This window comes from Diaphorina citri, unplaced genomic scaffold, assembly GCF_000475195.1.
Source record: "Diaphorina citri unplaced genomic scaffold, Diaci psyllid genome assembly version 1.1 scaffold342, whole genome shotgun sequence".
Lineage (NCBI taxonomy): Eukaryota > Metazoa > Arthropoda > Insecta > Hemiptera > Psyllidae > Diaphorina > Diaphorina citri.
The window spans coordinates 106,768-128,715 of record NW_007377777.1 but is presented as its reverse complement, the minus strand read 5'-3'; the positions used below and the strand labels follow the sequence as shown (position 1 = coordinate 128,715).

At 39.2% G+C, this 21,948-nt stretch overlaps 4 protein-coding genes and 1 pseudogene across 4 annotated transcripts; 3 read left to right on the top strand and 2 right to left on the bottom strand.

The window, feature by feature from the left end:
- Positions 1-641: 641 nt before the first annotated feature.
- On the top strand, positions 642-750 carry LOC113466839 (annotated as a pseudogene).
- Positions 751-3,280: 2,530 nt separating this feature from the next.
- On the top strand, positions 3,281-6,169 carry LOC103507786 (transferrin-like). The gene is made up of 2 exons (XM_026822578.1): positions 3,281-4,708; positions 4,798-6,169. The coding sequence occupies exons 1-2, from the start codon at positions 3,476-3,478 to the stop codon at positions 5,653-5,655; spliced, it is 2,091 nt and encodes a 696-aa protein (XP_026678379.1). The 5' UTR covers positions 3,281-3,475; the 3' UTR covers positions 5,656-6,169.
- Positions 6,170-7,521: 1,352 nt separating this feature from the next.
- Positions 7,522-9,603, bottom strand: LOC113465326. The gene is made up of 4 exons (XM_026822560.1): positions 9,594-9,603; positions 9,309-9,537; positions 8,781-8,964; positions 7,522-7,596 (listed from the first exon to the last, which is right to left on the bottom strand). The coding sequence occupies exons 1-4, from the start codon at positions 9,601-9,603 to the stop codon at positions 7,522-7,524; spliced, it is 498 nt and encodes a 165-aa protein (XP_026678361.1).
- A 722-nt stretch (positions 9,604-10,325) lies between these two features.
- On the bottom strand, positions 10,326-11,591 carry LOC103507799 (nicastrin). The gene is made up of 3 exons (XM_026822577.1): positions 11,369-11,591; positions 10,863-11,097; positions 10,326-10,539 (listed from the first exon to the last, which is right to left on the bottom strand). Exons 1-3 carry the CDS (start codon positions 11,427-11,429, stop codon positions 10,341-10,343), a joined length of 495 nt encoding a protein of 164 aa, XP_026678378.1. The 5' UTR covers positions 11,430-11,591; the 3' UTR covers positions 10,326-10,340.
- Positions 11,592-11,912: 321 nt separating this feature from the next.
- Positions 11,913-17,754, top strand: LOC103507798 (uncharacterized protein DDB_G0283697-like). The gene is made up of 9 exons (XM_026822559.1): positions 11,913-12,203; positions 12,605-12,792; positions 13,432-13,528; positions 13,735-13,961; positions 14,511-15,270; positions 15,518-15,738; positions 16,034-16,940; positions 17,085-17,225; positions 17,522-17,754. The coding sequence occupies exons 1-9, from the start codon at positions 12,149-12,151 to the stop codon at positions 17,752-17,754; spliced, it is 2,829 nt and encodes a 942-aa protein (XP_026678360.1). The 5' UTR covers positions 11,913-12,148.
- The last annotated feature ends 4,194 nt before the right edge of the window (positions 17,755-21,948 follow it).

Sequence of the window (21,948 nt, the reverse complement as noted above, 5' to 3'; positions counted from 1 at the left end):
TAGATTCTTCTTGAGAGTGGGATATTTTTATATCATTTTTCTGTTGGGAATACTAAACTGGAGAAGAGAATGAAGACATAAAATCGTTCGGTGTTGTGTCCTGGTGAGCCAGCCGATCAGATTACGTTTCCATGGCAACCTAGAACATAACCTAGGGACCCTAGAACATATCAAGTCCTGTTGGACATGATAAACAAGATATAGGTAAGTTATCTTATCTCTAAGAGAGAAGGTGGACAGGACAGGAGAAAGCCAGCCGTTCCGAAGACGAATCTCATCTGTTTAGGATAAAGTCCGAACCGGGCGGGAATCGAGCCCGCAACCTAGCGCTTACAAGGCAGACGAGCTACCCACCAATCTAACTAGGCTGGCTAAATTTATTAATTAAATTTTCACATGTAGACCTGGGTCACTTTAATCTATGAGAGGGGTCTCGTGTTATGCGCACGCATATATTCAAGACGGGTTTGGTATTACGTGTCCATTGCTCAACGCTCTATGCTGACGACTTCGTCTTCTGATTCTTCTTTGAATATGAGGGAGCAAAATTATTATAACGTTGTTTTATTCTTATATAAAACTTCTCACTATTCTTCGTTCACATCTGAGTTTATAATGCTCATTCTTACTATTCTCGAGTTATCGCTTCTCGGCCTTTTGGCTAAGATCAAAGTGTAGTATCTGTTCTTATCAGCTTAATATCTGATACGCGCCTCATCGAGGTGCTACTCTTTCTTTCCAAGACTGCTTCTGTTGCATCCAAACTCATTACATCTGCAGCACCATCCGCAATACGCTTTAAACAAATCTTGGAAGTTCTTTCTCTAACGCATTCGAACGGAGGTCTAATATCGCGACTAAACGAGGTTTCTCTTAGTGCTATGCATTTGGACATACCTATTTCTGAGTAAATGCACCATCTGATTGCTCGAATCGGTTTCACAACCCTTCCAATGACATCTTCGTAGTTTGCTTTCTGCAAGTATTGTGTTGGATGCAGAGTTTTCTTATTGTCAACTGCAGTTAAGTTACTATCAATACCAAGGACATGTGTCAACCAATCATTACCTGAGCTCTCTCCTAACTTGTTGAGTTGAGAAATATAATTCCTCAGCTGTGTACTGGAGTCTGGACACCCATGTTATTGTGCACACACGGCATTACAGGGTGTACGAAAAGTATTTCTACACACTAATAGTTTTTTTTTTTTGCCCACATCTGGTTTTGCCCACATCTGGAGCCCACAAGTGAAATCATATTATTTTCACACGTAAATTTTACAAAATCCTGGGTATATTGATCATCTATAGCCCCAAAAAATCAAAGACCCAGGTCCAGTCTCAGCGTGTGTGGCGGGAAAAGCTTCAGACCTGATAGGTCTCTCAGACGGTCTGATAGACCTAGTTCTCAAGCTTTTACAATGACGTCTAAGGCTAACCACACACACTCAGACCGTCTGACAGATCACGGTCAGAACGTCTTACTCCGGTATTTATGAACAAAAATTCTCGGTCTTAGATCAGTCTTAAACAAATTTTGGCTAATCAGATGTTTGGAATTGATGCTTCAGCACTTGCTGAGAGCCAGCATTTTGTTCATAAATATGGGTGTTAACGTGTGTGGGGGAAAAAGCTTTAGAGGGTCTCAGTGTGAAGGGCAGGTATAAGCTTGTTTAAACATCTTACGGGACATCCTGTATGCGAAGATAACAACAAGAAAATATACAAGGATATCCATCGATACGTCTCATGCTAATGTTAATGTAAACATTTCTTATGTTCCCCAAGTTCAAAGTTCATCTCCTAAAGAACACAAAACACAAAGTCATGTTGGGATAATGTTTATCCCATCAGATAACAAACGTAAAAAATATAAATACATGAAAAAATGCATTAAAAATAAGCAAGCTTAGGCCAGCCACTCACTATTCGGTAGACCTGACAGGTACGGCTGAAAAGGTCCGCCTGACAGATCTACCTGATACCTGATGAGGACACATACTATCAGGTACGGCTGAAAAGGTCCGTCTGTCAGGTCTACTTGATAAGCACACTCACTATCAGGAAACCTGATCAGGTGTACCTGTCGTCAGGTCTACCTGATAGTGAGTGGCTGGCCTTACGATTAATGTGTAAACCGTCATAATGGAGTTTACTCCCGTTAATTTTTTTAATGAATAATCAGCGGTAATTAATTCTGCTGAACATAATGAACTTCAACAGTACAGGAAATAAGAGCAAAGTGAGCCTGCCATTTAACGACATCTTAAAAAGGAATCCAAATGAGACTAAAAGTTCCCATCAATAAATATGACCAAACTCAGAGCCTAAACTTCTTCATTAATGCAGTTGGGGTGTGGTATGAAAAGGCAACATATGAACTTACAGGAGAACTATGTCCAGTCATCTTTACTAAACATCCTAACATTGTCTTGAGAGTTACGAGTTACGTGTGTGTCTCCTCATAAAGGGAAAGAGAGCTTCCGGAAAAGATAGGTCACATGCCGGTGAATGACACCAAGTTGTTCACTGCAAGTGACCCATGCTATAAGTCAATACATAGACACAGACATAGGCTTTAGGCTTTGGCAGTTCTGTGAAAGTCTCACTTTATAGGCATCTCCTTTAAATTTTATAATACAGAAATATGGACTATTATTACAAGTAGGTAGGTACCTAGAGGTCAGACCGTCAGCGTTATATTTATACCTATCTGTAGCAAATGTAGCGATTCAATGCATAATGCATAAAAAGGAGATGCCTATAAAGTGAGACTTTCACAGAACTGCCAAAGCCTAAAGCCTATGTCTGTGTCTATGTATTGACTTATAGCATGGGCTGCATGGGTCACTTGCAGTAAACAACTTGGTGTCATTCACCGGCACGTGACCTATCTTTTCCGGAAGCTTTCTTTCCCTTTATTAGGATTAGGAGACACACACGTAACTCGTAACTCTTAAGACACTGTTAGGATGTTTAGTAAAGATGACTGGACATAGTTCTCCTGTAAGTTCATATGTTGCCTTTTCATACCACACCCCAACTGCATTAATGAAGAACTGCATCTGAGTTTGGTCATATTTATTGATGGGCATTTTTAGTCTCATTTGGATTCCTTTTTAAGATGTCGTTAAATGGCAGGCTCACTTTGCTCTTATTTCCTGTACTGTTGAAGTTCATTATGTTCAGCAGAATTAATTACCGCTGATTATTCATTAAAAAAATTAACGGGAGTAAACTCCATTATGACGGTTTACACATTATTGTGGTAAAACTCGGGAAAATCAAGGTGATAATAAAAGCACAAGGTATTTGTTAATAGTACTTATTCAATCTAAACCTTTCGTGTTCGTAGTATTAACATAATGGTTTGGCATTTGTTGAGACTTAGCTGCCTGGAATAAGTAGAGGGACTCAGTTTAGTTTTGAGACCATAATTTAATAAAAAGGACAGTTTAAAAAATTAATAATAAAAAATGACTTATTACTTCGGGTCGGGTTTATTTTGTTCGGTGATTTTAATAATAATTTCGTGTTGTGTTCAGTATTCAATATGCGCTCTCGAAGCTTACAAGATATGTGTTCCAGATCAGTACATGGAGGAATGCAAGCGAATGGTAGAGGCAGGTGCTGCCGTTGTTACAGGACCCAAGCTACAATGTATAGGAGCCAGAGATAGAATAGATTGTATCCATCAGATAGAACAGAATATGGCAGACTTCACTTATTTGGAACCTGAAGACATGTACATTGTGTCTAAGAAGTATGACCAAAATTTTATAGTTTTCAAAGAGGTCAGAACGAAAGTGGAACCCGCCTCAGAGTTTCGGTACGAAGCCGTGGTAATTGTAAGAAATGATTTGAAATTAGAATTCCTGCAAGACCTCAAAGGGTTGAAATCTTGTCATACAGGAGTAGGTAGAAATGTTGGATACAAAATACCGTTGACCAAATTGAAGAAGAGTGGTGTGTTGGATAGCAATGGGGACGAAACATTGTCTCCTAGAGAAAATGAACTGAAAGCATTCTCAGAGTTGTTCAGTAAGGCTTGTATTGTTGGGAAGTGGTCACCCGATCCTAAAATCAACGAAAATTGGAAGAAAAAATATTCTAATCTCTGTGCTCTCTGTGAAGATCCAGTTAAATGTGATTATCCTGACAATAATTCCGGCTATGAAGGTACACTGAATTGTTTAACTAAAAGTGGTGGTGACATTGCGTGGACTAAAATTTCTTATGTGAGGAATTACTTTGGATTATCACCTAACTCAGTTGCCAAGGCATCTAAAGAACATTATTCATTCTTGTGTCCAGATGGTAAGACCGTACCTCTTACTGAAACCCCCTGTACCTGGGCTGCCAGACCATGGCCAGGATTTGTTGCCAATGACAGAATTGAAGTCAATACACAAGATCTGACACAACTGAGGAATTATATTTCTCAACTCAACAAGTTAGGAGAGAGCTCAGGTCATGATTGGTTGACACATGTCCTGGGTATCGATAGTAACTCAACTGCAGTTGACAATAAGAAAACTCTGCATCCAACACAATACTTGCAGAAAGCAAACTACGAAGATGTCATTGGAAGGGTTGTGAAACCGATTCGAACAATCAGATGGTGCATTTACTCAGAAATAGGTATGTCCAAATGCATAGCACTAAGAGAAGCCTCGTTTAGTCGCGATATTAGACCTCCGTTCGATTGCGTTAGAGAAAGAACCTAGCACTAAGAGAAACCTCGTTTAGTCGCGATATTAGACCTCCGTTCGAATGCGTTAGAGAAAGAACTTCCAAGATTTGTTTAAAGCGTATTGCGGATGGTGCTGCAGATGTAATGAGTTTGGATGCAACAGAAGCAGTCTTGGAAAGAAAGAGTATGAACTTGAGACCGATTCTAAAGGAAAAATATGGAAATGAGAAAGATTTACTCGCTGTGGCTGTGGTCAAGAAAGACTCCAAGGTACAAAACTTTGAAGACCTCAGAGGACTAAAGTCATGTCATTCAGGTTATATGGATTCAAGCGGTTGGGTTGCACCCGTGTATCATTTACTAGAGAAGGGTTTGATTAAGAATGATGTATGCCCTTACTACAAAGGAGTGGAGCAATTCTTCTCAGGAGGTAGTTGTGTTCCTGGTCTTGAAGAGAAGGAAAAATCCGAGTCGCCTAAACTTGAGGAAATCTGTCACAATATTACCACAATCTTTGCAACGAACACTCTGCAATGTTTGAAAATGGGAGATGCTGATGTGGCTTTTACCAATCAAGTCAAAGTGAATGAAGCTATTGAGGAGGGAATTTTCAAGACAGATGAGATCGAGTATCTCTGCAGCAAAGGTGGTAGAGCTCCTGTAAGTAAAGCTGCAGACTGTAATTTGGGCGTTGTGCCTCCTCATATGGTTGTAACTAGTAATTCCAAGTCTAATATGGAAATAGACATCATCAAACATGCAATAATTACTGCAGCAGATTTGTTTTCAAAGAAACCAGAAATCTTCAAGCTGTTTGGATCATTCATGGGGAAACCTGACGTTCTGTTTTTGAATCCTGCTACTGGTGTTGAAAGTCTTCCTGATCAAGCGACGGATGTTGAAACCAATTTCTCAAACAATATGCTCAGTAAAGTTATGTATTGTAGTGGTAAGGCTAATTAAAACCAGCAGTTCTGTAAACTGTAGACCTCCCTCAAAGAACCCAAATATGTATATTGTACACTTAATTATTTCTGTTCCGTAAACATAATTTTGAGAATTTCACGAGTAAACTTATCTAATGTTCTAATGTACATTTCTGTTAACATCTTTTTTTTTTTTTTTTTTTTTTTTTTTTTTTAATTTTTTTTTTTTTTTTTTTTTTTAATTTTACTAAATTTAAAATGTCGGAAACCCAGGTAGGTGAGTCCCTATATTTTGACATTTTCAAAAATGACCCCTGTCCCCTGAAAATAAATGGACAAAAAGTTACCCTTTACAGAACACCCCACCCTGGTCATTCTTTGTCTTTTCCCTTATTCCCTTCAAAGTTCCAAAAAGTTATGCAAAAGTGTCATTTACAATAACAATTTTGAATCGTTATTTATGTTGCTTTCTTCTCTATGGGGATGTGATTGTTGAAAAAGTTATTTGCTTTGTTATAGGTACACACAATAAATTTTCCTAAAATACCACAGTTTTGAAATTTTGAATAACAGTCAGAGGAGCGGAGTCCATATTACCTCAAATCCGCCCCGGGCGGGAATCGAACCCGCGGCCTAGCGCTTACAAGGCAGACGCACTACCAACTAAGCTAACTAGGCTGGCAAATGAACTTCATCTGTTTAGAATAAAATCCACCCCTGGTGGCGGTCGAAAAGGCTATCTAGCGCTTACAAGGCAGACGCGCTACCTTCCAACCTAATAAAATTACAATGACTCTTCAGTGGAAGATAACCCCAAGGCGAGGTTAACGCCGGAGGCGTTCTCTACCACCCAACCTTGGAGCTCCATTATTATGTGGTCAAATTCTCAAATAAATGAGGATAAAATTCCATGCCTCGGCTGGAATCGAACCCACTGGTCTAACTAGGCTGGCTAAATTTATTGGATAAAGTTTTAAATACAAATCCATACGGTACCTAAATAACTTCGCCATTTCCACATTGCTATTCTTGGTCGCCCAGAAGAGCTAAGTTAATTCGAACCATAACTCTCAATATCGAGCTGTAATTTGATAAAGACATAAATTACTTGAGCTTAACAGATATCGGATTCCCAACGCCCCAAGATCATGAGTGTGATTCATGTATGGGACCATTGGACCACCGAGGTTGTAAAGAAGTAGGTAGGTATACTTAACTTACCTACGTATAATTTTATTAATAAATAATTCGATATTTTTCATGCCTGGTTTTACAGAGTATATGGTGCTTCTACGAATTTGGCATACACAAAAAGCCCACTCCGAGGCTTAGGTGTAGGAGCGAACAGCCCTAAAGGATGGGTTAAGCTTGTACGAATATGTACAGTCAGTTAAAGGAGAGGTAACCCTAGGATTAAAATTAACCTTCCAGATAGGAAACTCAACCAGGTGAGTTAGCTGGGAGGGCAGCGTCTGCCTGGTAAGCGTTAGGTCGCGGGTTTGATTTCCGGCCGCGGGGCGAACTTTATCCTAAATAGACAAGGTTCGTTCTCGGAACGGCTGGCTTTCTCCTCTGCTCCTAGATTCGTATAAGCTTAACCGACCTTTTAAGGCTGTTTTCAGTGTTTGCCCCTACACCTAACACAAAAAAATTGTGTACGGAGTTAAGCTGGCCTCTAATACCCTCTTTCTTCAATTTCGGGACGATAAGACCTTCACTGTTACAGTTCCCACTATCAAAGGCGGGGATTGAACCCACGCCCTCCTGATTACCAGCGGGTTGACCACTACACCAGCGAGGTAGGTCTTGCGGGCTTCGTTCCAATCTTCTGCCCCCGTTATTGTTCACCTTGATTGATTTCACAAGATTTGATACCTCAATGGTCAGCAGAGTATCAAATACCTCATACTGTTAGAGTCGTCTGACTCGTTAGAAGTATTGAAACCAGAGTAAATGATACATTGATATGTGTGCTAGTCTGGGGGATCACAGACAACTCAGGTTCTGGTTTTTGAGTTCTATTCGGGGGTTTTGGTGAAGGCTACGTTGAAATTCCAATAACTAAATGCAAGTTCTTCGTGTTATTATGTCACAATTCATGGTGCTCACTACAGCATTGTAGGATTTTTCCAATATCTCAATAATCCAATGTCTACCTACATACCTACCATGCTGACACCGGTCGCTATGCGCATTTATATTACATAGCTGCTCAGTTTCTTCACGAGGCTGAGTGGTAGTACTTTTTTTAGGAATTTTCTGTTTCTGTAGTTCTCTACCAATTTCTGACGAAGGTACCCCACCCGTACCAGTTGGGTATATTAAATTCACCCCTGTAATTTTACCACCAAGAAGTATGAACTATGTAGGAGAAAAGGAAGCTGAGATGTCCAGAAATATCAGAGGTTGTATATTTATACCTCGTGCTTCCTCAATCTCAGTATTTCGAAACAGGTCAGGAGCCAGGCTAGTTAGCTTAGGGGGTAGCACGACTGCCTTGTAAGCACTAGGTCCCGGGTTCGATTCCCGGCCGGGGCGGATTTTATCCTAACCCGATAAGGTTCGTTCGTTCGTTCAATCACAAATTGTAAGAACACTAGCGCTGGCAAGCCTATAAACGTCACCCACCTTAATCCAATCAATCACAAATGATGAAGTCCAGAAAATAATCAGCAAATAAACTTTAGGTCTTAATATTTTTTCATCTATTTTACGGATACTATCTAATAACAATAATAATAATAATAATAATAATAATAATAATCTTACGGATAGAAAAAAAGAAAGACTGGTCATGACGTACGAACACCGAGAAAAATACCGGCTTTTTTCCCATACTTATGAAATCTTATACCGTCGAACGTGTCTAATTCGGAATCCAAGGAACCGGCAAATTTTTCCCAGTTCCCACTTATTCAAGTTTCTCAATCACAGTTATAAATGAAGGGCCACGTTTTTTTTTTTTTTCTTTTTTTTTTTTTTTTTTTTTTTTTTTTTTTTTTTTTTTTTTTTTTTTTAGTGCGCCCCTGTGTTTTTTTTTTTTTTTTTTTTAGCTTTTATCTAGGTTTCCCATTTAGAAGGGTCCCACTGTACTTACCAAATGTTCATCGATGACTTACCAAATGTTCATCAATGACTTACAAATGTTCATCAATGACTTACCAAATGTTCATCAATGGTTTCCTTGGTGTCAATATCATCCCCGTGCATTTGATTGAGTAGACTACGTGCCAGCACTGTAGCTACAGACTTGATGGTACTTTGAATACTGTCTGTGGGTATACTAGAGCCATTGTAGTACGTGTACGCTACGTTGGTCTCGTCGTCAAATATGCTGTGGTAGTATCTGAGGAATAGGAAATGTAAAAAGGTATTTAATAACTTAATCCAAGCGTTTAAAAATGTTTACCTCGAAATAACGCTATGGAATTATATGTCACTTAAAACTCGAACCGTATGAAGTCTGACCTGACCTTCCATTACAAAATTTAGCACTTCGCAAAATTTATGATTATGACGTAATATTACAGAAGAAAACCGTCTTCTACTCCTTTTTCTTCTTGTGAAAATATGATGTGCGAAATTCTAAGTCAGGAACGCATCCTTGATATGACTCCCTCTATAAAACATAAAAAAGCAGATCACAAAATTAAAATGAAAAAACCTATATTAATATTTTCAAAGACTTACTTGTTGGTGTTGATCGTATCATTTGAGCTGGTCAGGAGGACTCCCGATAAGTTAGAGAAGGAGTTCTGAAAGTAAAGCAGAGAGCTGGGGGCAAGAGCTACGAGGTTCGAATCCACGAATGACTCAACTTGATCTTCTAGATCGGTGCCCTTAGCGTTGATCTTGAGTTGACGCACGAGATCTTCCACATTATTATCGGTTGATGTGGAATGTAGACCTGAGGAATAGGCTTTGAATGTGTGACTGAATAAATTATAGTCAATATTATCGTCTTGGTGCTCGAACCAAGTCCCATGTACCCCGCCGACCGACCGTCCTATTATCAACAAGACAGAGACCTGGGTGTTTTCTGATAAATAAATTATTCCTATAGACCAGGGGTCTCAAAACTTTTTTGTACTAAGCCCCACTCTATTTTTATTAAACCCTCCCAGTCAGCCTAGTTAGAAACAGGCGCGCCTGCCTTGTACGAGTAAGCACTAGGTCGGGGGTTTGATTCCCGCCCAGGGTGAATCCCAAACAGATACTCGTAAGGTTCGTTCTCGGAATTCGGATGGCCCGCGTAGCGAACACGCGAAGCCCCCGGGGGGTGGAGGGGGGCGAAGCCCCCCTCCCGAGCACGAAGTGCGAGTAATTATTATAATGAGGGACAAGAAATGAGAATTAAAAATAAAGAAAAAAATAGCTGAGCTACAGATCAAGTTTCTCAAATAGAGCTAGATCACAGATTTGAGGTCAAGTGAGGTATTTTGAGCAAATGGAGCTTTTAATGTAATGGAAGTAAAAGTTTAGCCTCAAGTTCACATAACTTAGATAAGTTCTGCCCTTGGAAGAGTAGTAAAAACCTGTAGAACAAAGGTAATTGGTGGTAACAAAGGATTTTTGTAATAGAGGCCACAATATACATACAATAATTGGTGAAGAAATATTTGGGTGTAGTCCTCTAACTTTTATTCTATCCTCTTTTATTATTATTTTCTTTTTTTTTACACCACAAACACTTTTTCTATTGAGATATTCCTTATGTCCTAGCTACTCACCATATGGATTCCATGGTGTTGTTGAATCACAAACCAGTTGCTTGGTTTGAGGATTTAATGAGGTGTACCGATTAGGACAAGAATCCTCTTGGGAGAAGAATTTTGGTTTAGTGGTGGCAGCATTAGTTTGATTGTATGTGAATATGATTCCATTGATATTTGAGCTTGAATTCAATGGGACCAGATAACTCCTGGGGAAATAAAACAAGAGATGAAACTATTTAGGTATTGTAGATTGTAGGTGCCTGCATAACTGCTTGAAGTAATGCTACACTTTGCCTAGGCAATGTGTGGCATAATATATAAATAAAAATAAGGTACATAACTGAATAATCATCCATGTTTTTATTTTCTAATTCAGCTGGATAAGTGTGCACTTTCTTTTACTATGGTACACAAAGTTCCCTTTTGTAGGAAAATTGTAGTACATAAAATTCCTTTTTCTTTCCTTATAGGTAAATCCTTGTGGTTGGGTGGATGAGCTAGTAAAGAATCCCACAAAAAAATACTTTACCTGTTGAACATGGAAATATCAAGGAGACCAACATAAGGCCCTCTCGTTGAATTGTGTAGGAGCCAATCAATATCTTCCATACTCTCCACAACATGGAGTACTCCAACATTGCCATCAATCTCCGAGCTACACCCAAACTGATGAGTTCCATTGAATCTGCGTACACATGCAGCAAAGCTGTCCTGATCCAAATCAAAATACATTTTCTCATGGATATTCAGCTGTGCATTTGTGGCTGAAAAAAGGGAAACATTTTATTCAGGGTGAGAAATTAATCAAGTTCTTGTAGCTGGTGATAAAACTTCCATTCCATAGGGAATACCTAGCTGACCTAGGGTTTAATAATACCTATCCCAATCCAGTTTTGAAGTAAACCCTTGTTTTAAAGTACCTACCTAGATTTCCCTAGCTTCGGAAAAGAAGAAGAGAAGTGGGTTATATTTTGAGGGAGTTTTAGGTGCCCTTTAGGTACCTACCTCCCACTTGAAAGACTTTGAAAAACTCACCAGTGAAACTCCACAGTAACATCACTAACAGCACAGGTGGGGATCTCCATACTTTCCACATATCTAGACCTATTGGTACTTGACTTCTCAGGCAAGCTAAAACTAAGAAAGCTACAAATTTAAAAGGAAAACCCCCTCAAAGCTCACATAGAAAGAAAAAAGCTTTCCCAAATTTTCTCGGATCTAGAATTTTTTCCAGTTTCCAAAAAAAGTAAACAAAAAACTTTTCCGATTTATCACACCTGAGAACATAGCGCTTTTTTGAGCTGATACGTGTGAAGTTAGCGAGATATGAAAAATTCGCGTAGGCTTCATTTTTTTCGCGTACTTCACTACATTTTAACCTCCTTGGTCGACCTTGAATGGAATGTGGAAAGGCTGACTCAGAAAAAGGTCATTGACCTATTGCTTTCTACACTCACATGCAATTTTATTGGGACTGATTAATGGAGTCGTTGTTGTTGTTGTTTTTTTTTTTTTTTTTTTTTTTTTTTTTTTTTTTTTTTTTTTTTTTTTAAGCGCTTTACTTTTGGTTTATGCATGTCGTTCGCGCCGTATTTTGGAGTTTAAACTTGGTTTAATGTTTAACTCTTAACTCTCGATTTATTCTTATTTACCTACCTATTATTTATTGTGAATACCATGATATATAGCCGCTGGCTAAGGGCTAAGGCTAACGATATCTCTGGCCATTACTTAGGAGTTCGGTGTGAAAATTTGATCCCAAATATTCTCTTTGCAGTTTTATTGTGATTTTCTTTTCGGTGTAGCTGTTGAAGTATGTTACCTCCGCTTTTGAACATGGAAGACTATTCGTATTTTCAGAATATTATAGGTAAGACATTTGTTTGGATGAAGATAGCTTGGATACCTGGATAATCCGATTCTGTCCTATTTTCTATCCGGTTAGAATCCAATTTTGGTTGAGGAACACGGTTTGTTCCCAGATAGATATGGGTCACGTGTACCAATCTTAAATACATGGGTTTTACCCGTTGATTTGTTCACGGTTTGTTCCCAGATAGATATGGGTCACGTGTACCAATCTTAAATACATGGGTTTTACCCGTTGATTTGTTAATCAATCAATCAATCAATCAATCAAGGTGTGTCCACACATTGTTGACGATCGTCGATTGACATGAATCGACTATGTTTGGACACACCTTTTCGATTGTATGAACGTGAAACTAAAGGTCATAATAGTAATGGGTGATCGACATTTTCAATTTGCAGAATCTCTCTCAATATTGCACGAATACATGGACAAATGTCTCCTCCGAGGTGAACCAGAAAATGACATCAGCGACAGAACACAAGCCTCAAGACACGTGATTTCCGATACGGTTCAAAAAATCACTCATTTGATCACGAAGAAAGCGAAACTCTACCAAATACTGACCGAAAGGAATAAAATGTTGGAGGTACCTACGTAGAAGCCATAGGGAAACTTCTTTTAATAGAGATACTTGCCTAGGAAAAGAATTTAAACTGGACTGGGTTAAGTTACCTATATGATTTGACTTAAAATTGATGAGCTAGGAAGATGCGGTTTTCACCATTGGATTCCTTATTTTTTGTACATGCTGGGAAAAATCGGAAAATCCCGAAATTCCAAACCGTTCCCGAGATATTGACGTTTTTTAGTCCAAGAAATACACGGGGAACACGCTTTGAGGCCAGCAAAACTTTTCCTACGTTTAATATTTTCTCTCGCTTTTAGTTTTCATTTCTTTCGGAACACGATTCAGGCACGATATTAGTTTTCAGGGGCGAAGCCAAGGGAGCGCAAAGCGCGACCTCATGCACATCCCGCGAAGCCCCGCAAAAAAACCGAAAAAAAAAAAAAAAAAAAAAAAAAAAATCAGATTGATAGTCCAAGCGGTAAAGATAAAGACTTCCTTACCAAAACGTTAGATAGAAGATTGATTAAGTGGGACTAAAATTTGATTTCAAGCATCATTTAACCTTCCCTTCAGGGCCTTTCCTCATATCTGTTCATTCTACAGCACACTGTACAGAGATCTACAGTTTATTGACCAACTGATTTGTGTCGTTTACAGACCAGAGTCAAAACTATAGCTCACCTGTTGAGAGCCGTGGATAAAATGACTCAACTTCCAGAAATACCCGTGCTCATCAAGGAAGAAAACCAAAGCTGTAAGTCAGACCTTTATAAAAGTTGGGTCAAAGAGAGAACGAAAAAGACGGTCTAAAGACACTCAGGGTTCAATTCCTAAAAAGGATGGTACCAATGTATTTTATACATTTTTTATTATTTTCTACAAGTTCGGCCATGCCTTTTCTACAAGTTTGGCCATGCCTCGAAGCGACGGAATTCAGCTAGTTGATTTATAAAATTGCAGATATAACTGAGTTAGCTCCAGAAGAGGAGGACAATCAACTTTCCGTGATAGCAGAGATAACAGAACCGGAGACCAATTCTAATCCTGGTGACTCTACTCTTGATGGGAAATCTATTGGTGACAACGATGTCAATGTTAATCTGAATCACGATGAATATTTGGATCAGAATGAACATTTAGATGAAGAGCATAATCAAGATGCGGAAATGAAAGACGAGACAAGCCCGGTAAATGGTACTTTGGTAGGTATTTCATTGAATAAGAGAGGCATACTACGGGATGGGCATGCTACGACACAGACCACATGCGGCTAATGTAGCAGTTGTTTCATTGCTAGAATGGTGGTGAAACACTCGTCTTAAAAAAAAAGGAACATTGTTGTAATGGATAGTACAGGGTTAACCCGGTTTATTGTGCAGATAAAAGAAATTACTCCCGGTATATTGTGCAGATAAAAGAAATTACTCCCGGTATATTGTGCAGATAAAAGAAAGGTCCAAGTTTTAGCTTGACGGCTCTGCATTTATTTGGTCCGTCTGTCTCTTTGTTACGCGGTAAACTCTTCAAGATTTAGAGGTCCTTTTGAAAATTACAATGAAATCCGTAAAAAATACCAGACATACAAAAAAAAAAAAAACTTTTTAAAATAACAAAAAAAACCCAAAAAAAACCCAGACAAAAAAAAAAAAAAAAAAAAAAAAAAAATGCCAAGCTTTTGGGTTCAATTGGGCCTTACAGGTGACCTCTAATTGAAAAACTGTTTCCACTCTTTTCAGCCTTCACAAAACCAGCAGCCAATTCAAGAGCCAATGAATTCAAACCTCTGTACCGCCCGTATGTCCAACAGGCATAACTTTGAAACCAGCACTCCAAAACCTACATGTCAGCCAAATACGGGGCTTGAAAATCCCCGCCGAAAGTTCTTCCAGAAGCCAACAATAATTGACAAACTAATCAAACCTAGCACTGGACCTAGTGGTCTACCTAAGGATGAAAATGGAAAAGAAAATTCGGAGAAGGAACTCGGGATTAAGAATGGGATTGATAAGGATCATAATCAACATGACACCATTAGTTTGCAAGACTCCATTCAACCAATCTACAGTGATATTTCCAGTGACGAAGAATATTTAGAAGACTCTAAAGATGAGGTTCAACACAACCCTGCGGTCAAAAAGCCTAGTAGTTCCGTTGACCACCCAATTTCAAACAACCCAATCAAGTTCAAATTGAAAGAACCGGTTCTCAATGTAGACAAACTAGGAAGTACGGAACAACTCAAGAAAAGCGCGGATATCATACGACGAGAGTTGCAGAAAAGCAAACGTGAAAAATATGCCAAACATGGAATACGCGAGAAACCTACTGCGAAGAAACCTGGAGATAATACAAGCGAAGAAGAGAATTACTCTGATGCTCTTAGTGACATAAGCAATGTAGAAGATCATGAGTTGATAGATTTGACAGAAGTTGATGGCCAAGAGATAACGCATGGACGAAAACCGATTAGATTTAACGAGAAATTAGAAGACAAAGGTAAATAAAACCAGGGTCAATGAGGGGCCACAGAGGTACCCACCTTTGTGGCCGAGTGGTCAAGAGCACTACTCTCAACTCGGAGGTGCTGGGTTATGGATGTAAAAGAATGTGCCTTGAAGTAATGCGAAAGTGGTATCGAGGTACAATTTTTTTAAAGGTCAAAAATAAGTATAGTTTTAAAGGAAGGCAACTTTTTAGATAGATCAACTACAAACATTTTTCTCCTTCTCCAATTCATTCGCAGGCACTGCTAAACAAACCAAGATCATTTTGACTACAGGAGAAAACAACCAAAAGGTAGAGGTAAATCTCGAAGATGAAGATGATAGTGATAGCGATACAGAAGATGAACTTGATGAAGATGATGATAACGATGATGAAATGACAGAGGAAATAGGAGAGAAGAAATACCAACGAGTACATGCATTCTGGAAACCGTCTGTCCGGTCTGACTTCAATTTGGAGGTAGGCATAGAGAGAAACAATTAATAAAATTTATTGACGGACTGCAAAAAGTTTAGGTTCCCAAAACGCCCAAACGACATAATATATGGTTACAGTTAAAATGAGGTAGGCATAGATAATAACATAACAGATTCTCAAGAAAGTTAACCACTAATGGCCAGGAACACTATTTGAATTTGAACTTAGTTCTCTTGGATTAAACAAATCTGATAGGCTAAAAAGTTTGAAATCCACCAATCAGATTGCTCAATCCAAGAGTTAAACTTAAACCAAGTTTTCATCATCTTTTCATCAGGGCACAACGGGCGATGAGGACATTGAACTGACAGCCACTCATATTCAAAACGAGGAGAACATAGACATCACCCAGCTGAGAGATCAACCCATCACGAAGACTCAAGACCAACAAATCACCAAGGATCAAAACCAAGAAATTGCCAAAACAAATGAAACTCACGCAGTCAAGGAATCAAATCAAACCATTGATTTGATGACTATTAGAAACTACGATTCATCGAGCTTAGAAAACGATACGCTTTCAAGCACACATACCCAGAGCGATTGTAAAGACGGTGACCAGAATAATATGTCTAACGAGAACAAACGTTCAAATGAAACCAAAGGAAGCGAAGAAAAAATAAAACAGAAAGACGAGGCTTATAACAAACGTGAAAACGATGACAACGCATCTCAACGCTTTGAAGATTCTGATGAATATGACACCGATGAAGAACAAAACGGAAACAAGGGTGAAGTTGAAGCGACCACGTTTCTATCGTTGACTAGCAAAACGATTGTGTACAAAGTCGGTGAGAATGTGAACGTGCTGTCCGATTCTTTTCTCAACATGAAGGAAAGAGAGGGCGATGTAAGTGATAATAGAAAGGTAGTTGGTGACACTCGTAAAGCCAATGGTGGCCATGAAACTGAACATAGAAATGAACGTAGGAACGGCCAAAGATTAGGAAATACATTCAGCCAACACCAATACAAGATACAAAATGATGATAAGCAAGGAATAAGCAAGACACGAACTGAATATCTACAAGGAAACAAAAGTAGAGAGCCTGATGAAAAAGATAGCAAAGCACTGGAAAGAGAGTTGAGTGATGCAAGCGATATGGATGATGATAAAACACACATGGATGTAGAGGATACGAGACAAAATGGTGAAAGTGAAAATAAGATACGCCATGATAAAGGTAGGTAGGGAAGAAAAACATATAAAAGTCAAAGAAAAGAAGAAAGAGAGCTGAGTTACAACACAGTATAAAGCAAAATCTCCTTAAAAGAAAAGAAAGAAACAGGAGAGAAAAAAAGAGTGAATTTTCAAATTCCCATTTCAGGAAATCAGAAACAAATGGAAAGTAAATTTGAAAATGAAAATATTGAAGAAAGCAAGTCCAGTGCTGAGGAGGAAACTTTGAAACCCAGGCGAATCTTGAGGAGAAGAAAAATCATTGAAGAGTCTTCAACAGATACAGAAGGTACAAAATAGTCTCTCAGAGCCCCAAACTAAAAGAAGAATCGTCGAATTAAAACAACTCAATTTTAAAATAAACAGCTCATAACAAGAGAAAATTTAGCTCAAATGTTTGCTAATTAAAACGGGAGTCAAATTTTAGGTTATCACCTGCTTCGAAGTAAGGGTGTCGAGCACTGATACAGCATTACGTCTGTTTTCAGTCGTCCGTCCTGGACAGCCTGAAGATTGTCACTGCCCATATAACACAGCCAGACCATACCACTTTTTACTTATTTGAAGTTTTTTCCCCCATTTCAGGCGATGATGCGAGGGCGAAAAAGAAACCCAAGAAACAGCAAGGGAAATCAAAACAGGACAAAACCAAAGAAGAAGATGAGGACAACGAATGGAGACTTAACGTCCGCGACCGACCTAAACGGAACTGTGCCAAATCGAGAAAGCTATTGGAAAGCGATGAGGACAAGGAATCGATAGGTCCAATCAAATCGAAAGCGAAACCACGGCAACGAAGTCATAAGAGAAATGGCTGAGTTTTTTTTTTTTTTTTTTTTTTTTTTTTTTTTTTTTTTTGAACAACGGAAATCTTATCGTTCTGAAATCGAAGAAAGAAGGAGATCAAGATAGGAGAAATAAAGTCGAACAAAGGAGGACAAGATAGCAGAAATTCAGTCGAACAAACCTTATCTGTTTAGGATGGCTACCCTGGTTAAGATGGAGGCTAAGCGTGCCTGTTGCGGGTTCGATTCCCGGCCGGGGTGCGGAATTTATCCTAAACAGATAAGGTTCGTTTTTGAACCTGTCCCTCCTCTCTTCGATTTCGAGGTTCTCTCTATCAAACAATCATTTTTTCAATTTATTTGTATGGATGAAGCTATGTGAGCTCCTGATGACCTACTGAGTGTCTTACCTTCTCTTCGGATCCAGGTTGTGGGGATGCGGTATCCATTATTTCCATCTGAGAGGCAGCTCTCGTGGTCTCCATCTGACGATCCAATATCTGAAACAAAAAAGGTTTCAGTTATTATTATTTTAAAGGAATATTTTTAATTTAATTATATATTTATTTCAAGTTAATTATGTCCAGAAAATAAAATTCAAATTAGAGGCAGTATCCTCACATTAACCTTACACAGCGAGAGTGGGGCTGAAAAAGGACAGTAAAGCGACTGCCCAGACGGTCACCCACCCGAATACCGACCACGCAGAAGTTGCTGAACTGAGGTGATCCATGGGGACCTGATGCATTAATAACCAAGTTTATATGTAAATGGAACCAACACAAAAGGGGAATTTTTTTTTTTTTTTTTTTTTAGTAAAAAGGAGCAATTTCTTCATACCGTATTCAGTGGAATGTCACACGTGCCGCTCAGGGCGGCCAAATCCTGTTGCAGAGCCGCCATATCCTGTTTGATAAGCTCTGCATCATCATCCTCTTCACCAATAGGCGCCGAGCTGCCAGCAATAGGGGCGGAGATTAGAGGGACTTCTGGTGTGGAGGTGGGAGGAGCTTCCAGCGTGACTGATGGTGTTGGCACGCCCTCTTCTGTGACCTTGTCTGCTTCCTCACCAGCTGTGGAAATGAAATTTGAATTGGTTAGGCAATTAAGAAGACAAAAGTACAACATACAATATACTCGTATAAACCAACCTCAGTGGTGCAGTGGTTAACGCGCTGGACTTTGGATATTTGCCCTATACCGCTGGTCCCCGGAACGGCTAGCTTTCTCCTGTCCTGGCTTTTTTTTTTTTTTTTTTTTTTTTTTGAGATCAACATTTGACGTCAATGGTTTTAATGCTCCTCCGATAGAGGGAAAGTTTTATGAGTCAATTTTGAAGAAAATACGAGTACATACCTATGTATAAATGATAGTAGTTGAAACATTTTTTTTCTCATTATTTATAAATATTATGAGGCAGGCATGCAGATAAAATGAACTAAAAGATTGTTTTATCTTGATAAATATTCAAATAATTTATTATCAGTAAAAAGAAAGAATCAAAATAGTACAAAGAAAATAGGTGTGCCCTTTATTTTACCCCAACCGAAGACAGAAAGTTAACCCTTAAATGGCGAGGTTGTCGGTGCTTTTTTTTTCAAACACTTGAGATGAAGTGGGGTTTAGGTTAAACCTTTGCATTACCTTGCTCCAAAGGAGCTGTCCATGTCACGAGTGTTTAGGGTAATCACAAATAGTTAGGGCATAGGAGCCTAATATGTACACGGAAAGAAATATTAAAAAATATCGTAAATTGTTACCAAAGGGTACCTACATATCTAATATTGAAGGAAAAAATAAGGAAAATGTTGATTTTTTAGCCCCCTCTTGATATCAGTAGCTTTGAAAACCAACTTCCGACTCATAAAATCACTTTTTGGCGTTAATTGAAATCTACACATAGATCTCTATGAAATTGTATTTCCAAGTTACTCTTCAATTCAAATCGGAACATTCAATTTCAAATACCTTTGTAAAAAGAAGGTTCAAAAAAAAAAAAAAAAAAAAACAAACCGAATATCAGGCTACCACTACCATCACAAGTCGTCAAATTAAAAAAAAATCATGCCTCGACAGGAATTGAACCCTCGCTCTCCTACTTCAAACGAGCGTCTTGACTACTACACCGAGGTGGGAACCAGTAAAGAACTCTCACTTACCAGCGTTGTCAAGAGCAGCCGATGCTATCTCTTCTGCATTGTCATCCAAATTGGACGCCTCCTCCTCAATGCTATCGATGGCAGATCCTATGACGTCACCAATACTGTCTTCATCATCACCTACAATAAAATAAAATATACAATAAGTACAATAAAATTTAACATGAAGAAGTGGAACAAATGGAACATATCAGAGGAAGACACATGCTTATGTGGGGCTTTACAAGATATGGCCCACTTACTGGTCTGTCGTGATCTCGAGACACCCTGTACACAACAAGACCTAATAGCAGCCAATGAAACCACAATCAAGACTGCAACACACTGGCGCAATATTTGACGTTGACATTGGTTTTTCCGGCCACGTAAGTAGCAAAAAGTCTGTTTATTTATTGTATATTTTCTATATTTATTTTGTTTATCAATTGTCAATTATTTTCAAGTGTTAATGTTGTTGAATATCAGCGTAGAACAAGTTGTTCCATTATACCAACAGTTTAACAGAGCACCTCTTTATTGATATAATTTTGTTCATTATAATTTAAATATAAATCCTTTTTTTTTAAGTAATTCTATTACCATTACCTTCTGGACCTTTAGCACCTTCCGCCTTATCCTCTCCCGCCGAAGTATCATCGCGAGTCGGCAAACTGCTACCTTCATCCGCTGGTAAACTGGTAGCTTCATCGCCCCCTGGTAGGCTAGCCTCATCAGCTGGCATACTACTGGCTTCGCCATCTTCTGCCGCGAGGCTACTAGCTTCATCGCCCGCCGTCAAACTACCAGCCTCATCGCCAGCAGTCAAGCTACCAGCTTCATCACCAGCAGTTAGACTACCGCCTTCGTCACCACCTGCTAGGCCAGTAGCTTCATTTTCCTCTTCGCCTAGGCCGGACGAAGCATTTTCACCGTCCGCCACTAGTCGGGCAGTCTCACTAGAGTCGTCCCGGGCTGCCGCCGTGTCGGTATCGTTGGACTCTTCACCTACATTGCTGTCCGGGTCTAGGTTGTCGAATGAGATGTTCGAGTTGTCGTTATTGTTCAGACCTGTGGACACCAAAAAATCGAATTAGATGGATCAGGGAAATTAGATTTACAGGTGGATCAGATGTAATAGGGGACTTTAAACAGGGAGTATACCAGCCTGAATTTTCCTTGCTCAAAAATAGCATTAACTTGTTTAAATTTGTCATGCTTTCATCAGTTTGCTCTTCCACTTTGCTAAACCTTTATAAACGAGAAAATAGCAAAGGTTGAGTGCGAAGGGCATCCACTCGTAAAATTTGTAGCCAAAACCAAATGTCAGCCCAAAGCAATCACCCTAGTTAGGAATGATTGAGAGGCTGACTAAAAACGCCGACCCCCTGTGTACACGGGAAAAGCGAAGAAAAAGAAGATCAGATGGAATAGGGGAATAAAAAGTGGAACAATGGAATAAGAGCCAAAGGAAATAAGACAGGGAATAGTGAATCGTTTTGGTAAAGTGATTCCCCTAAATGTTTCGTTAAGCTGTCGCTGTAGCCAACTTTTGGAAATTCAAAATACAACTGTGTTCGCGGATTTCGCGATTATGTTCGCGGATTTCGCGATTATGTTCGCGGATTTCGCGATTGTTCGCGGATTTCGCGATTATCTTCGCGGATTTCGCGATTATCTTCGCGGATTTCGGCGATTATCTTCGCGGATTTCGCGATTATGTTCGCGGAATTGGCGATTATGTTCGCGGATTTGGCGATTTTGTTCGCGGATTTGGCGATTTTGTTCGCGGATTTTGCGATTATGCTCGCGGATTTCGCGATTTTGTTCGCGGATTCGCGATTATGTTCGCGGATTTGGCGATTATGTTCGCGGATTTCACGATTATGTTCGCGGATTTCGCGATTATGTTCGCGGATTTGGCGATTATGGTCGCGGAATTGGCGATTATGTTCGCGGATTTTGCGATTATGTTCGCGGATTGGCAATTATGTTCGCGGATTCGCGTCCCGAATCGACATTTTGGAAATTTGGCAAGCCTACCTAATACAGTATGAAGGAAAAGAGGTTTAATTATACAGAGGTATTAGAA

What these genes read in the sequence shown, in the direction of transcription:
- LOC113465326 (XM_026822560.1), bottom strand. An exon ending in GATACGATCAACACCAACAA is followed by an intron (nt 8,965 to 9,308) that starts GTAAGTCTTTGA and finishes CCTATTCCTCAG; the next exon opens with ATACTACCACAGCATATTTG. An exon ending in AAACCATTGATGAACATTTG is followed by an intron (nt 7,597 to 8,780) that starts GTAAGTCATTGA and finishes GTGATCCCCCAG; the next exon opens with ACTAGCACACATATCAATGT.
- LOC103507786 (XM_026822578.1), top strand. Translation starts at nt 3,476, where the DNA reads ATGACTTATTACTTCGGGTCGGGTTTATTTTGTTCGGTGATTTTAATA. An exon ending in TTAGACCTCCGTTCGATTGC is followed by an intron (nt 4,709 to 4,797) that starts GTTAGAGAAAGA and finishes AGAACTTCCAAG; the next exon opens with ATTTGTTTAAAGCGTATTGC.
- LOC103507798 (XM_026822559.1), top strand. Translation starts at nt 12,149, where the DNA reads ATGTTACCTCCGCTTTTGAACATGGAAGACTATTCGTATTTTCAGAAT. An exon ending in GTATTTTCAGAATATTATAG is followed by an intron (nt 12,204 to 12,604) that starts GTAAGACATTTG and finishes TTCAATTTGCAG; the next exon opens with AATCTCTCTCAATATTGCAC. An exon ending in CGAGAAATTAGAAGACAAAG is followed by an intron (nt 15,271 to 15,517) that starts GTAAATAAAACC and finishes ATTCATTCGCAG; the next exon opens with GCACTGCTAAACAAACCAAG.
- LOC103507799 (XM_026822577.1), bottom strand. Translation starts at nt 11,429, where the DNA reads ATGTGGAAAGTATGGAGATCCCCACCTGTGCTGTTAGTGATGTTACTG. An exon ending in GTTACTGTGGAGTTTCACTG is followed by an intron (nt 11,098 to 11,368) that starts GTGAGTTTTTCA and finishes CCCTTTTTTCAG; the next exon opens with CCACAAATGCACAGCTGAAT. An exon ending in GATATTTCCATGTTCAACAG is followed by an intron (nt 10,540 to 10,862) that starts GTAAAGTATTTT and finishes TTATTTCCCCAG; the next exon opens with GAGTTATCTGGTCCCATTGA.